At 38.6% G+C, this 27,208-nt stretch overlaps 1 protein-coding gene across 5 annotated transcripts in view; it reads left to right on the top strand.

Annotated features, from left to right (window-relative positions):
• The window catches only part of FRMPD4 (FERM and PDZ domain containing 4), a 309,707-nt gene that overhangs the window by 227,588 nt on the left and 54,911 nt on the right, over positions 1–27,208 (top strand). For all 5 annotated transcript variants that reach the window (XM_027447684.3, XM_027447681.3, XM_072029389.1 and 2 more), the window contains 2 exons: positions 8,863–9,023; positions 11,265–11,367. In XM_027447684.3, the coding sequence (XP_027303485.2) occupies positions 8,863–9,023; positions 11,265–11,367 (264 nt within the window). The remainder of the gene's footprint in view (positions 1–8,862; positions 9,024–11,264; positions 11,368–27,208) is intronic.

Here is a 27,208-nt window from a genome sequence, read left to right as displayed (position 1 = left end):
TTGAGAGGGCCAGCTTTGGTTCAAAAACCTTCCAGATGTGTACTGGAAAAGAAAGGAAATAAGTAGATAATCCAGAGCGTTTTCGGTGACCTGCTCATCAGTTCAGTTGTTGAAGGAATGAGGAAGATCAAGTTCACAGGATAAACAAATAGGTTTTATTTCTGTTGTAAGTGCTTGCCTATATACACTCAACTGTACTGAGTTGCTGCTAGCCTTCGCTCCATATGGTGCTGCCATTACTGCAAACAGTGATTAATTAAAAAAAGATTTTGGTTAGTCACTTTCTGCTAGCTCCTTTGGCTCAGGACTTTTCTGCTTCTTTTCGCCTGAAGGACCCGAAGCTTTCAATCTCTGAAAAGATCATCTCCTTGCAAGGTCTTTTGGAGAATGCAATAGGGTTAGAGCGGCATTGGATACTTTCTCCTTCCTTTCCCTTTTAAAAGGGGAAAATAACTGATTACAGAATTAATGAGTGCATTTCCTCTTTGTGATTTGCTTCCTGGGGTTCATTGGTGGGGATTATCAGTTATTCCCACACTACTAGCCTTTCACATTGTTTTCCCTCCCCACGCCTGGGTGCAGGAAAAGAGGAGTTAGGGGGGTACAAGGCTGTTGAAGCATGCTTCGATATTTCAACTGTGTGTTCATGCTAAGCCCAGCTATACCAGGGGTTACAGCGGGCACATCTAAATCTGGGGTCTGTCATCTTACCACATTATGAGGGCACCCTCACTTAGGGTTTATAGAGACTGACATGTGCATGTCAGAGCAAGTCTAATTTCATCAGCAATTAACCAGACCAGTTTTCTTTTAGTCAGGAGCTTTCCTAATCTAATCAGCACATGAAAAGCTATTTTCAGGGTGCTTCTCCTCCCCCTTTCTTTTTTTAACATTTCAGTTAGGCAAATTGTTCACGTGGAGCTTGGGATCGCAGTTCCTCTCCCTGCTGAATGAGAAACGCCTGCGGTGCTCGGCGTAGGTCCATGCCGTTTGCTGCAGAGCTCGGCTAGGCAGGAGCCCACAGATTATTGTTCATCTACTTAGAGTGAAACCTGCCAAAAGCAGGACAAATAGGAATTGTTCACTCTGTTTTCCAGAGGACACTTTCAGTCCAAATTAATTTGTTGTGTATTTGCAGTTCAGTAAATCTTCTTTTCCCCTCGCTATGCCTTTAGTTGTAACAGGGTTTATTGATGCATGTGTAGAAAATAATGAAAAGCTACATTTCGGTTCATCTTTAAAGGCCTCGGTGTAGTTTGCTGTTCTAAATGGAGTCACTCCACTCACGTAAAGAAAAATGCCTTTCGTGGAAAAAACAAGGTGTCCTTCTGGACCGACTCCAGTAGGTGTGAGAAAGTGCTTCCTTGGAGGAGTGCCAGTAATTCTCATTTCTAACATAGCTCACGTGGTTTCTTTCTCGAAGGACCTCGGCCAGGCAGGTGAGCAAACCTCCTGCCCCCATGAGCTGCACCATGAGCCGGTGCTGTGTGCACCACAGCTGCTGTGCAGAAAGGCTCCTTCCAGGAGGCACATGCCAGTGACTTGGGGCTGGGGTGGGGGGTGAGGCTAAATCTCTGTTCTGGGAAAAGGCAAGGCTGAGGTGACGGTGTATTTGGGGCCCTCGGCACAATCAGCTGATGGTCACCTGGCCATTTGTGCTGCCCTGTGTCCTCCTGCAGTGTGATTGCCCTGTGCCCATGTAGCCCCAGCATGAGGCTCGCCCTGGAGTTGTTTTCAGTTGGCTCTTCAGCCACAGTTTTTGCCACCCAATTTAGTACTTATGAATAATTTGTGAGCTTACTTTGGCTATGAAAGCCTGATTAATCCCACAGAGGTGGCCCCTGAATTTCCTTCCATTCGGTCTGACAGCATCTCTGGTGAAGGAAGCTTCACTCTGGAGGAAGAGGTTGCTGGGAGAAGAACTGGATGCAGAAATGCCATTCAGTGCAGTGTGTGGCAGCATAATTACATATCAAGGCAGGCTATAAGTGTGTTACATGCCATATGTGTACGGGTGCAGTTTAGATATACTGAGCACTGGTGCAGAGATCTTGGCTTTGCGTTTCAGGCAGCAAGGAAACTAGAGGCTGGCATCATGCTCTGCCTGCAGAGCAGGCAATTCTAACGTTTATGTGGCCAGTGTTGCTGGGAGCTCCTATTGTCTCCCTTTGTGAAAGAATGTTACGATTTTTTTCTAATGTAATCAAGTGTTGAAAGCTTTTCTTTTTTTTTTTTTTTTTTCTTCCCATTGGAGAGTGTTCTTTTTTTGTTGTTGTTCTGTACCTCATCTTGTGATATCCATAACTCTTCTCTACATTTTCCTTCCTATCTTTCCTTGCCATCCTCTGTGGCCCTTTCTTGGCCATGGCCAATTTTCACTGAGATGTTTTTGTGTGATTTCTGCTATTTGGCTGCTGCCTCAAAAGCCTCATCCCACTACAGCAGGCAGGAAACTCAGAACTCCTGGTGAAAGGAGCTTTAGCAATAAATGCTTGTGGCCATCTTGAGAGAAAGCAAAAAAAGAAAAAGAAAAAAAAAAAAAGAAAATCAGATCACGCCTCTCTGGCAGTCTGTAGGTACAATACTCAGACAACTGCTAGCCTGCAGCTGGGGTTTGAGGCCTATTTCCATGCCTTTGTGGGATTGAAGTAAATAATTTTGTATTCCCAGTATGTAGCATTCATACGTGGTATATGCACAGCAGAAGAACTCACATACTGCACATGTAATATCCTTTAATATGAAGTGCTAATTGTCATTGTAAAATATACTTTGTGTATTTCTCACAGTGCCTGCCTGAAGCTGAGCATAAATCTTTATATCCCTGTAAATTTGTATTCATGTCAGTTTTATTCACTGTGATTTTGCTTCATTCTGTCTTGCTTTAGATTGCACATGATGCCCAGCAGTAAAAGAAGAGTGGATTCTGAAAATTTTTACGTGTCAGATTTCCCTGTATCCAATTTTATCAAAATGCTGTCACCAACTTCTTCTGAAACCGGCAAACCTTTTTCTTTCTAATTACATTTTTACCATATGTTCATCCAGATGGCATATGCCAACATTTTCTAGGGTGCTATAAAATGACCTGACTTCAGAGGATTTAACTGCTGAAGAAGCTTATGAAAAAAATAAAATTGACACCAGGGCAGAAAAACAGTCCTAAAAGAAAAAAATAAAATAAGAAAAAGAAAAAAAAAGTTCTGATAAATCTTCCCAGTTATATCTCATGCTTTGATATTGACTTCTCAACATATACACCTGCACAAAACCAATGAAAATGTAGGGAATGTAAAGTTGTTTTCTTGATATGTCAAAAGTTAGCTCCTTTCTGAACAGCTCGAAATTCAACTTTAGTCTGTTGAATGTATCTAAATGCACTTTTGAGCTGAGTGACTACTCGGTTTGCTGCAAAAATGGAGCAAAAGAAGAGTTTGCCAAACCACCAGATTCTATGTAGGAGCAGCAATTTTACTTAACAATACAATAACTATTTGGGCACTTCTTTTCTAACGTGTCAGTTCCAAGTAGAAAACAGATACACTTGATGGATGATTTTGACACATGTACTAGTTCTTAATAATTCTTGTGGGATTTCTTGGAGAAAATAAATTAACTTGGGATATACTGAGAGGTGCCAGGAACCTGAGAAAACAGGAAAGAAAAGAAGATTATTTTTCATATTTAGCTACTAGCTGAGATAAATCATTGAAGATCAATTTATTGTCTCCTGCAGAGTTTCTGTATTTGATAAGTGCTCACCTATAACAATTTCCCTGTTTTGATAGTCTTTCCAAATCATGGGAAAAATGATAAAATAGGCTCCTGCTATTATCAGTTTCTATAATGTTGTCTCAAGACTCAAGCCATTTTACCTGCAGCTGAGCTTGCAACTCCCAGTTGGAAAGGAAATTTTAAGTGTACAACATGAGGCTCTGAATAGGGTAAGAACCAAGAGGTAGTTTGGGGGCAGGATGGGCAGTCCTGTAATCTCAGGGATTCAGGTGGACAGTTGCAAATTAAGGTTCACTTGGTATCTTATTTCATTGGTCTCTGTGAAAATCACAACTGTACTGCACAAAACATATCTTCCACATCCTGCTAGTTAACAAGACAGGCTTTTAAAAGTACTCAACAGTTTTAAGTGTTTCTGTTATCTATGAATTAAACCTTTGTTAAAAAAGTCCTTATCTCCATCCTCCACTCATCAGTCCACGAGTGGCTTGACATTTCCACAGATTCTTCTTCATCATTGACAAGGATTACAGCTGCCCTGCCTCTAGTCAAACAAGAGTCTATTTTGCAGTTACATCAACCCGTATAGCAGAGGCATTTCAAAGCTAATGGTTAAAACCCTTAAAGTGAGAACTGGTGTTAACCTCTGAAGTAACAGAAGCAAGCTGTAATACGGAAATACAAAATAAAACACCAAAATGCAGTCTGTTTCCATGCTGTAATGATATGATGCAACAACTGTTTTATTGTGGTTAAGGGAATGTAGTGTGTGTGAACATCTAGCTATATTAAACTCGCATTGAGGCACCACCTTCTATGCTCTTTCAGATGTCGTTGCAGAATGGAGCTAAAGTAGTTCAGGTGTCTTGGTTACATATTTCCAGAATAATCTCATAATCAAGGTCACTGGCTTCTTGTCATAGTTTTTAGATTTGTAGCATACTTAGACTCATAGGCATTTTCCTGTGGAGAAGCCAACTCCTGCATAACATATTTTAGCCTGCTGAGGACAGGCTTTTCCTAGCAGCCATGTACCAAACTCTGAGAATTAGCCCACTTAATCCCCAAATGTCAGAGAATGACACAAGAAAATCCAAAAATTTAAAAGCATTTTGCTAAGATACGTGACTTTTAAGTACTAATATGCATTATTAAAATCAAGCTCTCGTTGTAATTGCAGTCTTTGTTTAGATATTCCTTGGGTTATTCATGGTGTACTTTGAATGAGGAAAATACTGACATAATTTCCAAAGAAAGCATTAACAAGTTAACTATTATGAAGCTAATGATCCAAAGAAGCGAATTGCCAGCCTTAAACCATACCTCAAACTTTGCTGAGCATGAATTCAGACATCCACTTGTTACATTAGGCTCCACATAATGTTCTAGGCAGCTGCGTTGTGTTTGTAGTTGCTGGCTGCCTTGTGCCAGCTGATCAATGTTTCCTAAGACTTTCTTCTTTGCTACTTGTCTTTCTCTTTCACTCACTGTACATCCCTTTGTGGGTGTGTGTGCATCAATTTTATGCAAGATACATTCTCACTCCTTTTCCCTGTTACCCTCTTTTTTTTTTTTTTCTTTTTTTTTTTTTTTTGAGTGGAATAGGTGCTGTAGAGAGTTTTTGAGTATAAATACTTGGAATTACACTTTTTGCTATAGCTGGTAGTTTGTTTTTTTTTTTTACTCTTTTTTTTTTTTTTTTTCCCATAGCTGGTGGCTTATCTCTTGGAATATATAAAATTTCTGTTCAAGGAATTCTCTGAGAATTACTCTCCTTAATAATGGCAGCTGTCTCTCACTATTCACAATAAGAGTATATCAGGGAAGGTAGCCTTTTATGAAGCAGGAACTCATCTCAGTCATTGAAAATGGTAGGAAATAAGTTTCTTTTTTTGAAAAAATGATCTTAGTTTAGCTTGTGTTTCTGTATAGGGAAAGAAGAGCTTATACTTAAAATCCCAGCCTTTTTTTCTTTTCTTCTATTTTAGCTTCAGAAAAAAAATAAAAAATAAAAAAAACTGAGTTATGATCTAGGCACAGTGCCATCTAAATATATTTCTACTGTTTGAAACAAATGGGAGTTCTGCAGTGTTGGAGGTATTCTTATGAGATCTTTAACTGTTTAAGTGATGCTCTGTGTAAGGTTCCCCAAGGTGCTGGTTTTGAGTCTTTACTAGATTCTGGTTTGGAACACTAAGGATATTAATTCTTTACTTCAGGAGTCAATATGTTCCGTAGCTAAGAGGGAGATGAAATATCTCCAATACAGTACTACAAATGGCATCTCAGTAATAAACTAGCCACAGGAGGAAAAGGTTTGTCAGCCTACCATCCCACAAAGCTTTGAGTATTCATCTCATCTAGGATCATATTCGTTTATCTTAGTGCTCTCTTGAAATCCACTTCCAACACACTGAGTGATACAAGAACATCCGATGCAGCAAGCTGTGGACGCACAAGATGCAGAGCCTTTTTCGTTGATGTATTTAAAGGTGGATAACCTTAAAAATCAATAAAGCCCACTGCGCCACTCAGAATCCTGATAGACTGTTCCTTGCTGATCCTCTTGCTTAGGCTTTGAATAACTGATACGGTGCTGCTGCAGTACGAGGCGATGCAGTGGCTGGAGCAAGGCATCCACCAGCAGAGCTGCTCTTTGAGTAGATCTTATGTTGGTTCCTGGAATTTTTCATCTGAAGCGTAGCTCTTGTTTCTTTTTCTCTCCCTGGTTTAGTTTTCAAACCAGACTAAACAAGTGCTTGAAAAGAGAGGATGTGCAATAGCAGGAAAGTAGTTCTCAAATGCTTAAAGCAGTGTTTTCAACTTGCTTGTAAATACTGCATTTCCTCTCTGGAAACAGTGTCAGATCATAGTGCCCCAATTACCAAAATGGAAACAGCTATTAGGGAGAAGTAATTAAATAGAACGTTTTAACTTTGTGGGAAGTTTGGTAAGGCTGTCACCTAAAAGATAAGTTCACAGGTTTAAATAGATAGTTTTTGAAATACCAGTGACACCTCAGAAAGTCTCCCACGTCAAAGACAAAATGTTTGAGTATCTAGAAACCCAAATTATAACAGGAGTTGACGGGGAGGAGGGTGGCTGTGCATTCTGAAGGTAATTTCACAGAAGGTAATGTCACAGAAGAAGTGTATGAAACTGTGCATTTTCTAACAGTTCTTCTGAATGAACATAATAGAAAAAGACCAAAAACTGGAAGAGCAGAAGGGAGAGGAGAACGAAGTATCAGATGCGATTTTCTACATAGGAAAAGAAAATATATATTCCTTGCTGATTTCACTTTACACAATTGCTAGGACAGTGCAGAGATATTCTCTGTCCTATTTCTGTGAGGAAGTAACTTCTGCTACCTCTGATCATATGTATGAAAAAGCAGCATTTTACTTTTAGGCAGACTGAATGTAGTGATAGGGATAGACAGTTTCTTTGAGGAAAAGCCTTAGAAAAGTCTAGTCACAGGAATAAACTCACACTAAGAGTTTACTGAGATTTTTCTGCTGTTTTGTGTATCAGTAATAGAAGACCATGGAAGGAATGGAAAATCACGTTATGCTAAAGGTGTATGTGTTGGGAAAAGATCAGAGAAGTTTTTGCATGCCACTGATGCTGAAAACAGATCTATAAATGACATCTTTCTCCTTAAGGACCGCATGTCTGGAGTTGCTGGGGAATTGTTTTTGAAGATGGAAAGAGAAAAGAGATGAGAGCAAGGATTCTGGTTGCACAGGACATTCCCTAATTCTCATGTGTTAACATGTTACGTGTAAGATTGACAGTTACACTGAAAAAATGACTTGATTTCCATATTAGTATTTATTTATTGGGCCAACTTTCAAAATGATGATATGGTCTACTGATGCAGAGGCACCTGCCTCTCTGATGTCCTTTGCAGCTTTTTTGGGTTGGGCACCTGTCTGTCTCTTGAGCTCTGTCAAAGACTGCAGGAACCTGATGCCATGAGACGAAGTCTGTCTTCATGCTAAGCTGACCAGGTGTTGCTTGTCTGTGGTGGTGCCAGTTTGTCAGCTCTCTCAAGGCAAGTCTGCCAGCAGAGGCTTATGAGGAAGCATGAATGTCTTCCTAGGTTTCCTGAAGAACCTGAGCTCAATTAATGACATTTTGAACCATTTGAGACTGGAGCAGTCTGGCTGCCAATGTAATCAGCACTGGGGATTGGTAGCAGTGATTCAGGGGGGAGATCGCGACACTGGTGGGAAACACAAAGTATAGTGCTGTGCAAAGCAATGAACAGTTCAGTCTGCATGCACTAGTGTTTATTAATGTTAATTTAGAAGTCTCTATACTTTTAAACCCTGGCCTCTTTTATGGATATGTCATATTGGATAGCTTTCTTCTTTTTTATTTTCTTCTTGAGAAATCAAAAACTTTCCCTCCAACCATGAGAATTTTGTCTTCTATGAGCAACATGTAAACTTCACTATAACATTTAAGCTGAAATTAAGATATTTTAGTAATTGCTAAAATTGCTGATAAAAAGATTTTGTTAATATCTTAATTTTAATATCTTTAATCTTATTTTTTTTTTCCTGGAACAGTTTGGAGTGACATTGGAGAGTTTACTCAAGTAGTAAATATGTATTGTTACCTTTGCTTTATGTAGTCTGAGAGGGCTGAGCTCTGAAACTTAGTATCGTAGAAAACCAAATTTAAATGTGTGCCTCCTTTATTTTTCAAAAGGCTGCCAGAGTCTAATTGCTGTGTTTTACATTATGAGTAGGTCACTTTATTATTCTTCCCTTCCAACAAATGAAGGATGAAAAATTCAAGTACAGATGACAAAGCTGCTATTGTTGGGTTATTTTTCTTTCATATATGCGGTATGATTAAATGTATGCTGTCAAAGAGGGACCTCTTTATAGGTTGATCCTATTGATTAGCATTAGAGACCTGTCAACAGTGGTATTACTTCATGTATAAGAGAATCTAATAGAAAATTATTAAGTTGATGGTGGTTTAGTTCTTACAGTGAGACCATTCCAGGTATTCATCTCATTTCGTAGCAGAAATTGCTTGGTTCAAGTAGATACACCAAAACCATATTTTAATGATTTTTTTCCTTTTTTCATCTTTTTTATTTTTTCACAGTCACATGACACAATCAGCCACATTTGAAGACCCTCGAATAGAGAGCTGCCAAATAACCCCTCCAGCCCCTCGGAAAGTGGAAATGAGGAGGGATCCTGTGCTAGGATTTGGTTTTGTGGCTGGTAGTGAAAAGCCAGTTGTTGTACGCTCAGTAACACCAGGTATGTTTTCCTCACCTGACCCCAAAAGCAAACTTGGCACGTCTCAGTATCACATACTGGCTGGATTGCCAAATGAGAGAATAGTTGTAGCGTTATTACAAAAAAATTGTATTGACTTCACTTGTTTTCTTCAAATGGAGTGAAATTATTTGAGAATATCAAAAATCATTCTGTACATGTACTTATACTGGCTGAGGACTTAATCTACTGAGATGAAATACATTTACGAATGTAAGTACTGCTAAAATATTTAGGTAGACAAAGTAATCAAAAATACTCGGTAGGATTTTAAGCCTTGTATTACACAGTAGTTTACTTCCTTTTAGAACCCTATGTAAACATGCTAACAAAAAGCCAGTTTTACATTGTTGCTCTGAGCCATTACTATTGTTTACCTGAAAAAACAGTTGATCCACTTCATTCAAGGGAAGAAGGCCTTCTCCCTGTTATGTTTATATTGGTTTGATCTCACCATCATTGCCATTGAATCAGTGTTTTCAGGAGGTGTACAGAACTGTAAGATTAAAATTTACATGTTTTGCATTCTATCATCAGATTGCAAAGGTGACATTTGAGTTGTATTATATTTGTTTTTGTAAAAGAGGATACTATTGCTCCCCTTCCCCCCCTTTTTTAATAGGTGGTTCTGTTTAATCAAGTGGCAAAAACCACTTGATCAAAATATATGTGCAAAATGGCCTAACTGGAGTGAAAATGATAGAGGCTCTTGGTATTTTTGCATGTATGGGACTGCTCAGTCTCCTGAATAGCGGCTTTTATGCTTAAAAGTTCAGTTGTTACATAAATTGCCTTAGAGCCAAGGACGTGGATTTGACTTTGCTCCAGTTCAATATGTTCTGCAGAACTCCCAGAGAGAGCAGGAGAAAGGCAAAATCGACTGCACGAAGTTCTGATGTCATTTACCCACGTGTGTGCATTGATTGTATTTGTGTTGCTTTCAGATGAAGCAACTGTTGTAACTAATATTTGAACTAGACAGTTCTCTCCTCCCAAGTTAGCATTTTTAATATAATTTTATATTACACTTCAGTTTGGGAAAAGTGTTTATTATGTTGTATTCCAAGTGAATAGGAGGAAAGATGGGTTCAGGATAACATTCTCCTACATGGATTTGTTTCCATTTATATATAAGTGTAGAACCAGTCTTCAAACCAGATAATGGAGAGGAACAGCATTAGCTTAATCGCTAAATTAATTGTTTATGATACTGAGACATTTAATTTTAAGATTTATTTTTTTTTTTTAATATGTATCATCAATGCAAAGCTTAAAGGCAAAAGAATAGAGAGGATATATCTTTTGATTAGAGTTGTGATGTCATACTCTCTTCTGGGCACGTAATTGTGCTGGGAAGCAAAATATTACATGCATTTTATAAAACATAAACTTACTATACATTTTAGTAGTGTCAGAATCCAAAGCACAGAGGCACATATATATATGATTCCCTAGTTAGACTTATCCTAAATACCTGCATCTGAGAGTGCCAGTGCTTTTCAACACATTATATAAAACTTCTGTTCACCAAGTAGAAGGAATGCAGAGGAAAAGGGATTCAAAGAATGGAGGTGTGGAAACATACTGTCTTAAGATCGAAGGAAACAGGTTTGTTTTGCCCAGAACAGAAAAGTCAGAGGAGAGATCTGAGAATGACTTTCAAACATGCAAGTGATTTTTCATGAGAAGGACTATCAGGACTGTAGAACAAGGACTAGTTCTCCAGTGCCACTTTAGCTGGGACAAGAAATAATGTATTGCTACAAGGAAGATCTGGTGAAGACATCAGGGAAAAAAGACTTCCTGATCTTAACAGTTAAATGGGATCATATATTCACAGAAAAAGGAGTCTTTGTCAGGGGTGGATTTACAGGAAAGTCAGACAAACATTGATCAGGGATGAATAAAGTGTGATTGATCACACCTTTAAGGGAGAATTAGGTCACTGTCTGTGTGTCCTCTTGGTCCTCCAGAAGATCAAGCCCTTATTTTTAGGTGCCTAAATGTGATTTTGGAACTTAACTTGAGTAACTTTAGTAGAAACTTCTAAGCCATCTGCTTTCAAGATTTTCCTGGTGAGGAAATACTGGTAATGTCAGAGAAAGAGTTAGTGTTAAACATGCCATTAGCTGAAGAAAAAACACTCATAGTATATGAACGAGAGAGGGTGCCTATGCAATTCCGATGGTCTACTAATCTGTGCTTTTTTTCATCTGTCTGCAGGCGGCCCCTCTGAAGGAAAGCTTATACCAGGGGATCAGATCATAATGATTAATGATGAGCCAGTCAGCACTGCTCCAAGGGAGAGAGTCATCGACCTTGTCAGGTATTTGATGTCCTGTCACTTAAACTGTGAACCCAGTGGCTTATTTCCTGTGTGGTCATTTGATAACACAGCCTTCTGAAGGTGGAAAAATGAAAAAATAATATTATTTGGTCATAATGAAGAATGGTGAAGTATTTCAGAATTGAAATGAAATGTCCTCTGGGTAGCTGCAAAAATATAAGAAGATATTGGAACAGCTCCAAAATATGTGGATACCCAGAGAGGAATAGTATTCTCTTGGCATTTCTTTTTGGTATGGGTTCTTGAAAAGATAATTTCTGGAGCAAGGCAGCTCCAGTCACTATTATTCTGTTGCTTTTTTTACATGAAGAAAGTTGATTCAGGTCTGTTGTATGTAAAGAGGAAAGAAAATGTTTTGGGGCAATTTTAAGAGCAGAGATAGTACGGAAGCACTAAGAGTGGTTTGGGTAGATTGCAAATAGGTGAGTTGTGTGAGAAGAGCAGGCAGGGGGCTATAGAGATGAAGCAGAAAATGAGAAATGAGTGGCTGGAGAATGCAGGAAAGGAAAAGCATCAAAATTTGTAATGAAGAAGGAAGGAAGAAAGGAAGGAAGGAGACAAATGCTCAAGTTGGAGAAAGTGACGTGATCTGCTTGACAAACTGCATTTTAAATAGCAGGACATATATGTATTAGCATGTTGCATAGAAAAAAAGAATGGTAATTCCAAATTAAATATAAGAATGCTTACTTTAAATTTGAGGAGCTAGGTTGCTGGACACAAGTGTGGTTTCTCGATTTTTCTTCTTGGTGCATACTCTGAATTGGTTGGTCTAGTTGATTCCTGGGAAATATTCAAATTTTAACTGAGGAGTTTTACCTCTCCTCAGGACTGGTAGTTTTTGGTATTACCAGTGTTACCCATATAATTTGGAAAAGCTGCATTTGTTTCCAGAAATGGAGGAGCTGCCATCATACTTGTATTCCACTTGCAGATCACAATTTGAGTGAATGGGTGCTCAGTTGCTGGGGAAGGGAGATACAGAAATGGTACAAAAGCTTCTTCACCACAGGAATAAAGGTGCAAGCAACACATGCCTTTATCTCTGTTAGGTGGTTGCGGTCAAAATACCATATGTTTTCAGGTTTAAAAAAAAAGCATAAACCTAAAAGTCAGCTAACAGTAGCACAGCACCTCAGGAGGGAACTTTTTTTTTTTTTTTCTGTGATAAAGACACCTCATAAACTTCAGGAACAATCTCATCCCTATTAAATTTGTCTTATACTATGTATTGAACATCAGCATAAGCTTCACAAATGGGTCTTAAACTCATTTTTGATGTCATCGTTTCTTCATAAAGTGATCATATTGCAGTCTTCGTTTTTCCTGTGATTCTTTGATATGTAACTAACCAGAATTAGGATCTCCAGGTCATTTCTCTGCTGCCAGCAATATATAGTAATAGCAACAAGGAAAATAGACTGATTACAGCTGAAAAAAAAAGTAGGTTTATTGTGTGGCTGATTCTCTGTCTGCCCTCAGATGGGAAACTGAATAAGAATGTAGCCCTTCCTAATTATGTTGACTCCATAGGTAGTGTCTTATATGAAGTGTTGTTGCGTTCCAGGGGAATCTTTGGTGGCTCTTTTCCTACATTGTAATTCTGTCCTAGCTCTCCAAATCTGTCTGCAGTTGGGATTTTGTGAGAGCCTCATTCTTTGATTAGACTCAGAGTGAAATGTATTGGGGTTGTATATTACAGCATCTGAAATGAAGAGCTTTCTTTTCATGCCAGTGGGGACACCTGGGATGATGAGGGAACTGTCACTGTAGAGTCCTGACATCAAAGCAGAAGCAATTCTTTACACCAATGAAGTAACGAATCCCTTCTATATAACAAAAGATTTTCATACGAGTAAGATACATGTGCAACTCTGAAAGCAATGTATGCTTTCAGTTTTCAATGTGGATGAAAGCAATTTTGAAGTCTTGTTTTCCAGATGGTAGTAATGTAAATGTATCTGTAATCAGCAATGAGTATGTTTTAGATGCATGGAGGAGGCAATGGCCATAATCACAAATACTGAAAAAAATAGATGGAAGGGATTTCTGAAGGTCACCTCAGAATCTCCTGCTCAAAGCAGAGCTAGTGTGAAAGTTGGACATGGCTTCTCAGCACCTGTCCAGCCAAGCCTATCTCCTAAGATGCAGGTTTCACAACCATACTGGACAGTGCTTAAACAGTGGCATCATGAACAATTTTATTCCTTACATCCAACTGGAATTTCCTTTGGTGCAACTTGTGACCTGTGCCTCTTGTCCCTTACCTGTCTGCTTCTGAGGAGGGTCTGCCTCTGCCCTCTCTGTAGCCACCTATTAGGTAGTGGAAGACAGATTCCTCCCTTGGTCTCCTCAGGATAAACAAATCCTCTTTCCTTAGTCTCATATAAATCTTGTGCATAAGCCTTACAGCTGTCTTAGAGGCCCTCCACTGGAGTTTCTCCAGCTTTGTCAGTTAATGTGTGTGAGCCAAAACTGGAAAGAATGGTAAATATACAGCTTTGTGAGGAAAAGGAGCAATCAGTTCCCTCAACCTAATGGCTGTGCTCATGTTTGTGCATCCCACTGCCCACTTCACCCCTGAAAGAGGATACAGTAGGCTCATGTTCAAGTTATTGACCAGGAGGACCCTCGCATCATTTTTTGTGGAGCTGCTGCCTGGCCCAGTTAGGCATTAGCCTGCACTGTTGTATGAGTTTCATTCATCCCACATGCCAGACTTGGCACTTGTCCTGATGAATCTTGTAAGGATTCTGTCAACCCAGTCCTCTAGACTAATTCCACCTGAATAATAGCAGATATATCAGCTACTCCTGTCCAGCAAGTTTTCTTTACACAATACCTGTCTAGATCTTATGTCTTGAGGCACTGGCACAGGTTACACAGAAAGTTTGTGGATGCCCCATCCCTGGAGGTGATCGAGGCTAGGTTGGATGAGGAACCTGAGCAACCTGATCTTGTGGGCAGCATCTCTGCCCATGGCATGGGGTTGGAACTAGAAGATCTTTAAGGTCCCTTCCAACCCGAGCCCTTATATGAGTCTATGATTATTTTCTCAATTTGGCTACGAGGATACTATGTGAGACTCTTCAAAACCCTTCTTGAAGTCAAAGTAAGCAACATTCATTGCTTTTCCCTTTATCAACATGGCCAGTCAACTCATCCCTGAAGGCAATCACATTGGTCAGGCATAATTTACACTTTCTAAATCCATTCTGGATGTTTCCAATTACCTTCCTGTCATTTTGCTTGGAAATGGCTTTGAGGAGGATTTGTTTGATAATTTTCCTGGGACTGAAGTGAAGTGAGCTTCATTGACACAGAATTTCCTAAACCTCCCCTTTCTTTTTTAAGATAAGCAAGATACTCCTTTTTCCAATCATTAAGAACCTCCCCTGAACAACATGACTTTTCAAAGATGATAGAGAGCAGCTTTTCCAAGACATGAGCCACCTCCCTGAGCAGCCTTAGATACGTGCCTTCCAGACCCATGGTCTTCTGTGTGTTCCTTTTGCCTAAGCAATCCTCTGTGATTAGTAGTGCCTGTGTCCCCTAAATTCTGCTACTAAGCACAGGGACAAGGATGGCTTGAAAGCAGACTTGCCAGTAAAGACAAAAGCAAAGAAAGCATCAAGTACCGCATCATTTTCAGTGTCCTTCATTAGGTTTCCTACCCCGTTCAGCAGCAAGTTCATAATTCTCTTGACTTCTCCTTCATTGCTGATGTACTTGTAGAAGATCTTGTTTCACATCCTGTACTGGTTTCAGTGTGAGCTGAGGCAAGCTGGCATCAGCTATCCACTCTGCTAGCTCCATCCCTGCCTAGCCAGGTAATGCTTCTCATTTTCTCATATGTAGCCATTTCCATCTTCTGTACCCTTCTGTTTTGTGGGGGATCTCAGTCAAGAGTTCCCTGTGGAGCCATGCAGATGTTCTGCTATGTCTGCCCACTTTCTTGCAGATCAGAGTGGACCATTCTGGCACTTGAAGGAGGCTCTCCAGGAAGATCAACCATCCTCACTGAGCTTTTGCCCTTCAGAGTTTGATTAAGTTGAGGCCACTCTTTAGCTTAAGACTCCCTCATTTCCCTCAGGGTCTTATGTTGTACCATCAGTTGGCCACTGCAGCTAATCAATGAAAAACTGATATTCTAACACTTTTTTTTTTTTTTTTTTTTGGTGATTGCATGGTCTACTGCTGATTAGGTATAATAAGGTATATTTTACACTCATGATGTGAAATTCTGTAACTATTTTTATGCAGCTTTCTCTCAAAGCTTTTTGTTAAGTCAAAAAATGATTTGTCTTTATAATTGCAGAGAGAAAGGAAAAAAATCTACTTTCAGAATAGAGATATAAAGATAATAGCGTGTCAAACAGGAAAAAAATGCTTTTGAAGAAAGACAGATAACTTCATAACTAGATTATCACTGTGTTTTATTAAGCCCAGTGGAACTCAAAAATTTCAAGCAAAAATATATAGAAATGTTAGGTGTTAGTTCAACATTGTATGTTAAACAGACTTTTTAGTCTAATGAAATATTTAATTGTTTTCCAAGAAAACAGTGTTGTGAAATTTACTTACGAAAAGTCATGGTATACAAAGAAAAGAAAATGGAAAAGAAAAATTCTGCTATGCTCCATCTTAAATCCAAAAAATTACATAAGATTTAGAATTTCTACCAAGGAGAATATCTGAAAAGTGTCCATTAAACCTTTTTTTTTTTTTTTTCATTAGAAAAGAGCATGTCCCTAATTGATAAATTTGCTTTGTTTCTAAATTATTCACAAAATAAGTAGGACACATATTTTCAGATTATTTTGGTTTCTCCTTCCCACGTCTTAACAGCTGCAAATTCATAGTGTACTTTTCACTTCTACAGGGTTAAAAATGGCTAAGCCAGTCTTTTAAGGAATCCCTTTTTATATAACAGTTTTTCTACGTGAAAATTCAAGAAGATAAAGGGAACACACAGTATATAAATTTTCACATTGTTTCTTTATTGCATTTTAATATTTTAATTGTGTGTGTTCTTTCTAACCTTTTATTACTGAAAATAGGCTTCCTTAAGTAGAAAATTGTATTAAAACCACCTCTGCAGACTCCATGGGTACTGGGCAACAATATGTTGAACTGTTATTATTTTTTATTTATTTATTAAGAATTGAAGGATAGTATTGTTATCCTGGGAAGTCTGAGAACTGCAGATTATCAGGGATTTTCATTATAACTATCCCCTGTAGATCATTCTCTTCCATCTAATTCCTTTGGTCCTTCTTTACTGGCAACATTTAATTAGCGTTCAAGTTGTCCTTTGAAAGCCAAGGTTGCAGAGAGATGAATGCAGTGTGGTTTGCAGACAAAATACATAAGCACTCATTATTTCTGGGTAATGTTCAATGGCTTTTGCACCATATTATGCTCTCCTGAGCTATTTTCAAGCAGAAACCCAGAAGTCGTGTTTATGGTTTACCTTACAAAGAGAGGTCACTTTTATGAGAGTTACTTACAGTTTTATTCTAGAAGTGTTTCATTCAAGACAGAAAGTTATCGAAGTTGGAAAAAGAAGGAGAAACAAGTCAAGTTTTCTAAATGTATTGTTAAAATCAAGGCAAGAAGCAAGTGAACAGAATACTAAAGAAAGAGATGTATTTGAAGTATGTTGAAAATTGTAGCAAGAGCTACTTGTTTTTATTGTATTGCCAAATATTTTATTGTGACTTAAAGCTTTTCATACATACTTAAAAATTAGTACTTTGAGGCAACATTAGAGTCATTGTACTATGTAGGATTTTTTTAAGTATTTCAAGGTGAGCAACAATGCAAAACTGACATATTATAAGGTATATATTACAAGGTATATACAACAAAAACTCCAGAAACACAGTCCGAGCCTCAAAAGTCAAAGGCAGGAAATGGGAGAATGATGAACCACCCACAGTAGGAGAAGATCAGGTTGAAGACCTTCTAAGGAACCTGAAGGTGCACAAGTCCATGGGATCTGATGAGACATATCCATAGGTCCTTAGGGAACTGGTGGATGAAGTTTCTATGCAACTATCCGTTATATTTGAGAAGTTCTGGCAGTGCAGTGAAGTTATCACCAACTGGGAGAAGGGAATCAAATCATAATCCCCATTTAAAAAAAAAAAAAAAAAAAAAGACCCAGGGAAATACAGGTTAGTTAGTCTCATCTCTGTGCCTGGCAAGATCATGGAGCAGATCTTCCTGGAAACTCTGCTAAGGCACATGGGAAAAAAGTAGGTGACTGGTGACAGCCAACATGTCTTCATTAAGGGCAGATTATGCCTGACAGATCTGGTGGCCTTATAAAATGGGGTTACAACACTGGTGCACAGGGGAAGAGCAACTGACGTCATCTACCTGGACTTGTGGTCCCACATGATATCCTTGTCTCTAAGTTGGAAAGATGTGGATTTGATAGTTGGACCACTTGGTGGGTAAGAAATGCTTGCACTCAAAGAGTTGCAGACAAAAACTCGATATCAAGATGGAGATCAGTGATAAGCTGTGTTCCTCAGGAGTCAGTATTTGGACCGGCACTATTCAAAATCTTTGGTGACATGAACAGTGACATTGAGTACCTAAAGGGGGCCCACAGGAAAACCGGGGAAGTACTCTTTGTCAGGGAGTGTACTGATAGCATGAAGGGTGATGGCTTTAAGCTAAAAGAGGGTAGATTTAGGTTAGATATTAGGACAAAATTCTTCACTCAGAAGGCAGTGAGGCACTGGGACAAGTTGCCCTGAGAAGCTGTGAATGCCCCATCCCTGGAAGTATTTAAGGCCAGGTTGGATGGAGCTTTGAACAACCTGGTATACTGGAAAGTTTCCCTGCCCATGGCAGTAGGGTTGTATTTAGATGATCTTTAAAGTCCCTTCCAACCCAAAGCATTCTGTGATTCTATATTAAGGTACCGTATCAATTAATTGCTTACTCAGGGATAGATTTATTTCATTCTCATTGGTTAAATTTAAATTTGTATCTTTGTAGTTAAGAATCAGTAGAACATACCAAACTTTCTTTTAAAACATGAAGAAATATGCCTAAGTAGTCATTTACCTATAATAGTTATACTTACTTTCTATAATATGAGTATCTTATTAGTTAATCCTAGATCGTACTAAGTATGCATTAGTCTACAAGGATTCCAATATATGTAAGATTTAGCAAGATATTTCATTGATTTTTTAAGTGACAGTTATACTGTTTACCCAAGAAAACAAATTTCAAATAGGGTACATTAGTGGTACTTTATGCATGCTTCAGTTAACGTAGTTTTCTAGGCACCCTGTATGCAAAGACTGGCACCTGAAGAGAGTGATCTGCCCAAAATACTTGTCTTGTTTTAGAATAAACTGCTCTGTTGCAGAAAGCTTTATTTATGCATTGACTAAAAAGGAGCACAGAAAACCATCTTAGAATAGAAACCTGACTTCTAGGTTGCTCAATTAGGATAGACTAATTCCATTCCTTGAAACTGTAGCAGCAGTAAATTAGTGTCTGACTTCGTGTGGAATTCCACCAGAAGACTAATTGCAAAGCTAGAACAGAAAAAGGTGAAATTCATTAAGGGATTTTCTTTCTTGTTGGCTCTATTTTCTATTTAAGAGATGTAACTAAAAAAACTTTGTGAAATATCTCTTGCTTTGGCAAGGTAATGTCATGGCATGTTTTCATCATGGGAATCTAGAGAATTCTTTCAACTGTATAGTAGCATTTCTGTTTTAATTTTGTATTGCCACATGACTTGAGAGAAAGAACCCTCCAGGATTTTAGCCTGTGTGTTGCATTTTAAGTGCCAACATGAATTTAATCAATACTGGCCCTTCTCAACACTGTCATGGAGTGGATGAGAATTCTGTTGCTGCCATTTGACACCCTGCATATCAGGGGACCAGTCTGCCTTCTCTGTATCATCATTGTTAAATGTAAGTGCAAAGATGAGCTCAGTAGCAGTGCCTGTCATCATCATCTTTTCACAGCAGCTGTAAGGATGAGTTTTCAAATGTAATTTCTGTCTCCAGGCTTAGATTATTTCATACATTGTATCAAGCAATTTTGGTGAACTTGATATTAAAGACGTTCTTTCTTCATCAACATCATGGAGCAAAAATCAAGCATATTAAACTATTAGCTATGATACTGCTTAGCAACCAAGAATCTTAAAACACACTTTTCCTGAAAAAACAACCACGCATACATTTTCATCTGAAGGTACTCCATTATATTCCCAGTTCAGGACATAAATCCAGAGGCTATACCCATTTTGCTTTAAGCCTTGACACTATATATGAGTAACGTTTTGGTTTTCAGATACATAATGCTGAAGAGAGGGTCAAAACATTGGACCAAATTCTCTCTAGTTGGTAGGAGTTTTACAAGTGACATCAATGGAGATAAGTTTTCGGCTAGGGCATTTAAATTAGGTACTTCTAATCAGCTAGCCCAAGCATAGTGCTGGGAGTCAGGATATAAGAACTCAGTTCCTGATTGACTCAAGGGGTGTTGTAGGATATATATCTTCTACCTTTTGAGATGTTTCCACAGTGTAATATAGAAATAATACAAGTACTTTAAATCAGCTGCTGCAATCTAATTGTGACAGCACAGATTTAGCATTCTCTACTTTGCCTGTTTTCTTGGCTGACACGATGAGGTGCTTCTGGTACTTGAGCTAATATATTGAGAACTGAATCAGATCTCTGTGGATTTTAATTATTAATGTGTAGTATGGTTTCAAAAGCACTTGTCCACCTTGTCAAAGGCCTGTGAGAGTTAAGCTGAAGTAAGAGCTGTAGAGAGACTAGTAACTTGTCATTGTTAAAATCAACACCAACTATGGAAAATTTCTTTTAAATCCATTGTATTTGTAAAAGCATGCAGTCTCATATTGTTGCTGTGTTCTTATCAGAAGGTTACCTGATATGATTTAGACAGGCTTGGGCTCAATAATTCAAAGTTTTGGCGTGCTCAAAACTTAATTTATAAGATCCTTTTCATGTTCACCGAAGTGGATATATACCCCCTACAGTTAGCAAGTTTGTGTTCTTTTTGAAATTCCAATGCTTGATGTGTCATCCAGTTATCCAGTTGAAGTGTTATGTTATCACCTTACTCTGTTATCTTTTGGAGTCACCCATGGTGAATTTCAGGTCAGCTGTTCCATAGCAAGTTATTTTATGGGAACTGAACTCAAGGGTACAGACAGAGATACAGAACAGCTGTGCCCAATACACAAGCAGCTGTAGAAAATTCCTTTTTCAGATAGGAACCAAGAAATGTTGCCATCACTAACTTGTTCTGACAAGCAGGCTTACTGCTTCTCATACAACTAAAATGCTTGTCTGCATGGGGGATTTACTCTGAAGCCACGAATTACTTTAAAGCAGCGATGTGAAAGTTTCAAAGTAATCGCTTGAATGTAAAGGCATGCAAATGAATACCCAGCTTTATTTTATGATGAATTAACCCTTCCACATGATGGATTTCCTCTATGTTGCATGCTCTGTAATAGATGTTTATCCTTCTTTGTGGTGTGGCTGCAAGCCCTTTGCGTCAGAAGATCACTTCTTTTTGGGTGGGCAGGAGTAGGTACCTAAAAATCTCATGCCTTGTATTTGGGGAGCAAAGGGGTGTTTCTTTCCTGACACCACTATCCACCTCTTCTTTGGATGCCATTTCCAAATCGTAAAAGATTTTATTGGACAAGACAGCCCTCCACATCCTGCTGTTGGTACTTGAATATTCTGTGTCCTGTGCGGATGCCTTGAGCACATTACCACAGGACAGCTACACTTATACAAGACAAGCACTGTGATATGGAGCAGTTTAATCAGCAGAAAGCAAAAAACAAGGAGGGAGATGAGACAGAGACAGCCTCAGGAGTTGCTTGGGAAGTGTCAGTCTGTGCAGAACAGTTTCTGGGCTCAGAGAAGCAGTACGGGCTGAGGGGAGAGCATTGTGCTGTGCATCTTGGGCTTCCAGAAAGGAGTGATAGTTAAGTATGAAGATGACGGAGGTACCTTTACCACTGTGTGCTCTGAGCATCTTTGTCCTTCCAGAACAGTGTAGCAGCCCTCAACAAGAAGTTTACAATGTCCTCATCCTGCCAGTCTCTTACTGACTGATTCAGCACAAAGAAATCAGCTAGTGAAGCTATAGTAATGGAAAACGTTGCCATTGTCAAGAAGACATTAGTTGGGTGGTACAAGGCGTGTGATGCTTTTTGATTGCTTGTGTTACACAGAGGGCATTTCCAAATTTTTTTTTGTCTGCAAGCAGAAGCTGTATTCTGGCTATTTATATTTGGACACAAGATCTTGGCTACATCTGGGAATCGCCACATTAGGATTTTCAGCAGTTCTGATCTGTTTTCCTCGCTGAAATGTGGACAGTGGTGGCATCAGCATTCCATTTTTAGCTGAGACAGTGCTGGGCATTTGGCCCTGGAATTTAACTGTTTCATCTTGTTGTCTAAATAGCTACAGGATGACAGAGAAATGTTCCTTTGAAAGAGAGAGAGTGGTACTAAGCAGAAGGCTTGTAGTTAACATGAATTACACCCAAATGCTGTACTTTAAATGCTGTTTCTGACAGAAAGACAGCAAAGGTGATGTCAAGAGCTGGGAGGCGAATGTGATGTTTTGATGGTTCTGCAAGTTGACCCTTGGAAGGTTGTGTCTGCTACAGGCTCCTTGTATTATGGAAAAGCAGAAAGATTTTAAGCTCCCATTTAAGGAGTGCTATTTTATATGCACCAGTGCTCATAGGAAATGTAAAAGGTAATTTAAACTATTGAGAGAGAAGGGTGAAAAGACTGTGGCTGACTTGCAATGTCTTGTGTAGTTCCATGAATTTGAAATACCTTTAGTCTTTAGCTGTTAGTTCTGTAGAAGCTCCTGGCAGTGTCTGTATTTGAAGGCTTTTGTGCATTTTACAAAAACTCATTTGTTTGTCAAATCGGAGAAAATAAAGCTAGCATAACTGTTAGTGTGTTGGCTATGTCTTTTTTTTATAGCACAGAGAAAATGGACGGGGAAGAAAAGCAAAAAATGAATAGCTTTTAAAAAATCTTGAACCATGCAATTGGAAAAGATTAATTACTGGAGGTCTTAAGCACTTCTCCTTGGGGCTGCTGTGATAATATAAAGAACTAGTACATCGAGTGGTGTTGCAATCCTGTTTTTGGAGTTAAGAAAGCACTTTTTTCCTTATCAAGGTGGAAGTACTACTGTTTGGGGTGGGAAGGAGATCAGGAGAGTGTCTAACTGGAAAATGGGTAAAACCCTACTGAGAGCAGGGGCCACAGTAGCTTGTACTCCATTGGTATAATGGTGTAATTTTTATGAATTGTGTAATGAAAACCTGACCAGAGTTCCTGAAGATGGGAAGACCTTTCTCCATCATTGGCATGTCATGTTTCTTTATGGCTTCTTGACTCTCCGAGTTAGTTTTTAGTATTGTAGTCCTACTTACCTCTCAGACTATACTTAATGTATTAAGTAAAATGAAATTTTAGGCACCTCCTGAAGCTATGTGTACACAGAAGGTGGCCATCCCTGGTGACATTAGGGTACAGGTACACTGACTATCTCTAAACTTCCATTTCACATCCTTGCTCTGACACTAGTGTTGCTTTTCAGTCAGCTAAAGGCATGTGCAGGCAACAGTACTTGACACTAATAACTGTTGTTTGTCTATGGAAAATCACAGAAATAGTAGAGATGAGAAGTATGGGGATGAATACTATTCTGATAAAACTCTCTCAACCCAAACTTCTTTTTGATTCAAAGGGAATGAGATGTCTAGACTTACTTGTGTTGTAAGAAAAGTGGATCTGGCTCTCAGCGAAGTTGACCTTAAATTTTTATGAATCTTTTTGTGTAGGCAGGGCCTAAATTTTATTGGAAACTTATTCAAAAAGGATATTTTTTTTTTAGAGAATTAAAATCAAAAGGCTGTTGTCATTAACAGGTGGCAGTCCTCTCTTTTTCCTGCTCCCTCCAGTAAGAACAAATTTTTGACTCAGAGTGTCTCTTGGCAGTTGATAGTATAATGGAGTTGGAATAAAAATGTTGCAGGGACTCCTGTGTTGGTTCATCAACTAGAAAACTTAGAACACGTATTTTAGATCAGATATTTAACTTAGCAATTGTACAACTAATGAGGTCTCTCAAAACTGCCGAGATTGAGTATCTACATCTAAGTTTATCTGATAGGCCAATCAGAAGGTTAGTTAACAGGAAAGGAGAACAGTTTTATATATTCTGGTTCATTAGTCCCCAGCAAGAGATTCTTTGGTTAACTGTTACCACTGACTGGGATGACTGGGCAATAGTGGAAGGTCAAAGGACAAACACAATTTTTTATTAGACAAAGGATATGAGATAAGATATCATAGAAAATAAAATAGCTAAAGCTAAATTCACCTTTAAAAAATACTGAATACTTTTAAAGGCACTTTAATTTAGTAGATTTCTGGGAGATTTATCAGTCACCTCTGCTTTGTTTGACTTCCGATACAACAGTTGATCAGCCGTGATGCAATACAAGCAACACATGAAAAATAGTCTAATAGAAGATTTTAGCTTCAGTTTTATCTTTTAATTTAAGCTTTTCCCCAAAGATACTGTTATCTGTTTGATTTTTTGCTTGACTTGAAACATCCAAGTCTTCACATAGCTCTTGGAAGCAGCAACAGTAATAGGAAAAGATTAATCACGTGTGTTTCACAGCAGGTGATTTCCAAAGGTTGTCAGTCTTAATCTTATTTTGACTTAGTCTGAGAAACTAAGAGAAACTGGCTCTGAGAAACTGAGAAAACAAAAAATAAGAATGTCAAAATACCAAAATAGACTTCAGACATAAACCCATAATGCTATCAGCCTTGGCTCCCCCAAAAGGCATATTTCTTACATCACATGTGCTCAAATGTTAATTGTTCTGCGAGCTTTTATTCCTCTTCATGCAGACTAAGACTTAATGTATTTTACCTTCTGCATAAGGGAGAATCCCTGTAGTCTAGTGTCTTTATTGTTAGATAAAGTAATTCAGCTTGGTTGGAGGTTTAGTTAAAACCAAATTTGTTCAGCTTGTGAATTAAATAAGACTCCAGGAGAGGTAAAGGTCTTGTCATCGTGTATCGTAGAGCTTGGCCATTTTACAATGATCACTTCAGCTTTTCAGCAGGTCTGTTACTCAGAAAACAATACACAAAATGACAGTTCTTCTAGAGAGGAAACTTGGTTGCTATAGCAGTTTAAAATCCTTGAGGTCATCTGTATTTCATAAAAATTGTAGGAGTCACAAGGTTTAATCATTGTATTGAGATTTTCATTCCATACGTTGTCTTTCTGCTCAGTATTCTTTTCTGCACATCATGACAGTGTGCCTGAGACCTAAAAGGAAAAAAAATAAACAAAAAATTAAAACTACATATTAATTAAGTTTGCAGTCCAGTTTCTTTTTGATTTTTTATCATGAGTCATTCTCTGTACTACTCAATTTTACAAGTAAATTATGGTTTTGCAACTAAGAATACCCCTTTGTTCTGCATTTTATCTGAAATTCTGTTTTCATTCAAAGCTTTTAATTAAATATGAGAATAAATGTCTTAGCAAAGGCAGAATTTTTTCTCCTTCAGAAGCATTGAAACAATTTCTTAATGTTCTACATCAATTATAATCATGTTACAGCGTCCAGCAATCTTGCAGTGCTCATTAATATTTCATACAGATTGCTATGGGTTTAAGGAAGGAAATATACTACATATTGACACATGAGAGTTAAAGAAAACTCAACACACTCTTTTGGGACAATTGTTTGTTTGGGAAAAGAGGAGATTATATTTTTTATGGTCTGAAGTACATAGATTATATCGAGGGTACAGTTTGCTAATGTCTTAGGGTCATTTATTGGACAAATAATATATCATAGAGCATACAGTATGTCTTATGCATACCATACCTTCCCCATTTGTGTATATGCATTTGCATATAATTGCATTTATGTGCAAAGAGAGGGAGGAATGTGATATGTGAAGCTTTATTATAATGGATTTGGAATGTGAGTATTCCTTAGAAATAAGCACCTGAAGCTCTGCAGCTCATTTAAACTAAAACCTGACATTATATACGGTTTGCACAGCCTGTTACAAGAAAAATTGTTAGAGAGTTTAAAAACAGTTATTTGAAATATTTCCTCTATCTCTGCCTAGAAGTGACAAATAAAAAGTACCAGTTCTGAAATGTCATTGTGATCCTCTCCAGTGTTAGAAGCTCATGTCTCATTTCTGTTTTATGAGGAAGATACATGTTACTATAATGATGTGAACATAGGTGGTTTTGTTTTATAAAATCATTATAATTCTATGAATATTACTGTCTTTTTTCCTTTTTTTAAAGAATATTATTTTTCATAGCATATAAAGATTTGCTATGGATAGGTGTATGCATACTGCTTACATTTTTCTAGACACCTAATACAGTCAATTTAATCCTTTTGGGATGTAACATAATGGGGTTCCATGGACACTTTCCTTTAGATATCAGTGGCATTTCCTGCAGGGAGTGCAGAACTGAGATCTCCTTGACAGCAGTGGGCCCCAGAAGAGGTTGTGGGTGTCATGAGATTTTGGAAGTCAGGTAGCAACAGCTGGAGCTACAGCTCCTGGGAGGTGGAGCTGGAGGTCGGCCTGTTCAAAACCAAGGCTGAAACTTCGGGCTGACAAACTAAGCATTTCAGTGTTTTGTCATGCATTGTTCCAGGTGGAATAAGTACTGTTGAGGATACACAACAGTTGAGAGCCACATTCTCTATCCTGAACATCGGGAGATGTGAGATCCCGGTCCCTAGTCCCTGAGCTGAAATGCTGCATGGGGAGGGTACAAGGGGACTTCTCATGAATGGGATTACAGGATCAGAGAGGAGAAACCAACTGTGGGAAAGGGGACTTGAATAAGGAGATTGTGGAAGGAACTTACGTATAGAGCATTAAGATTAGCATACTTAGTGCCTGCCTGTCTGAGGCAGTCTTGCTGTACTCAGTGCCTTTGGTTGAGGTCCAGTAGTCCTTCATGGTCCAGTCTTTTTATGATGACTTCCTTGCAAGCTGTTGATGATGCGTTGTATTTGCTGGAGCAGCCTCAAAGAAATCATGTAGTGTCTGCCATCATATAATCAACCATGTATGCAGCATGTGGTAACCTAACAGTGGGTCTTCCTACCTTCCACTGTCACAATATGTCACACTGTCACCACATGGCAATAGTCGATGTAGCCAAATTGCAGAAGTTCAGATATTTAGGGACAGGGGCTTTGGAAGTCACGTGCTGGTGTTGCAAGGCAGGTGCTATTTCCCAGCACAGTGCGTTGAATATGGCCTCTGGCAGGTTAAAGATTTGCTTCAGAAGCCTGGCCAAGGTGAAGAGCAGGATGGATGTACCTGTTGCTGGGAGCAAATGGATTAAAAGTCATTAATGTGAACATTCCTGTCTTGATCCCCTTGGCTACAGAACTGAAAATCAGCCTAGGCTAAAACTTCTAGAGGCAGTTAAACATTTTGTGCCTCAGCTGCGAATGCATTAAATAATTCATTGGATCTGACCTTTCAGAGCAGTACATTGTAGTAACAGAATGATTATAAAAGTGATATAAAAAGGAAAAGAATATCAAGTGGGAGTAGGGAGGCAATATAAACTTTATATATATCCATAGAAGGTCTGCAGTGCTGTCTGCTTCTGAAAGTGTACTAGTAATTGGAGGTAGTTTGGGAAGAGTGGCAAAAATGAGACAGAAG

Source organism: Anas platyrhynchos, chromosome 1 (genome assembly GCF_047663525.1).
Source record: "Anas platyrhynchos isolate ZD024472 breed Pekin duck chromosome 1, IASCAAS_PekinDuck_T2T, whole genome shotgun sequence".
In the NCBI taxonomy this organism is placed as follows: domain Eukaryota; kingdom Metazoa; phylum Chordata; class Aves; order Anseriformes; family Anatidae; genus Anas; species Anas platyrhynchos.
The sequence above is the reverse complement of the archived record's forward strand: the minus strand, read 5'-3'. Positions and strand labels throughout refer to the sequence as shown.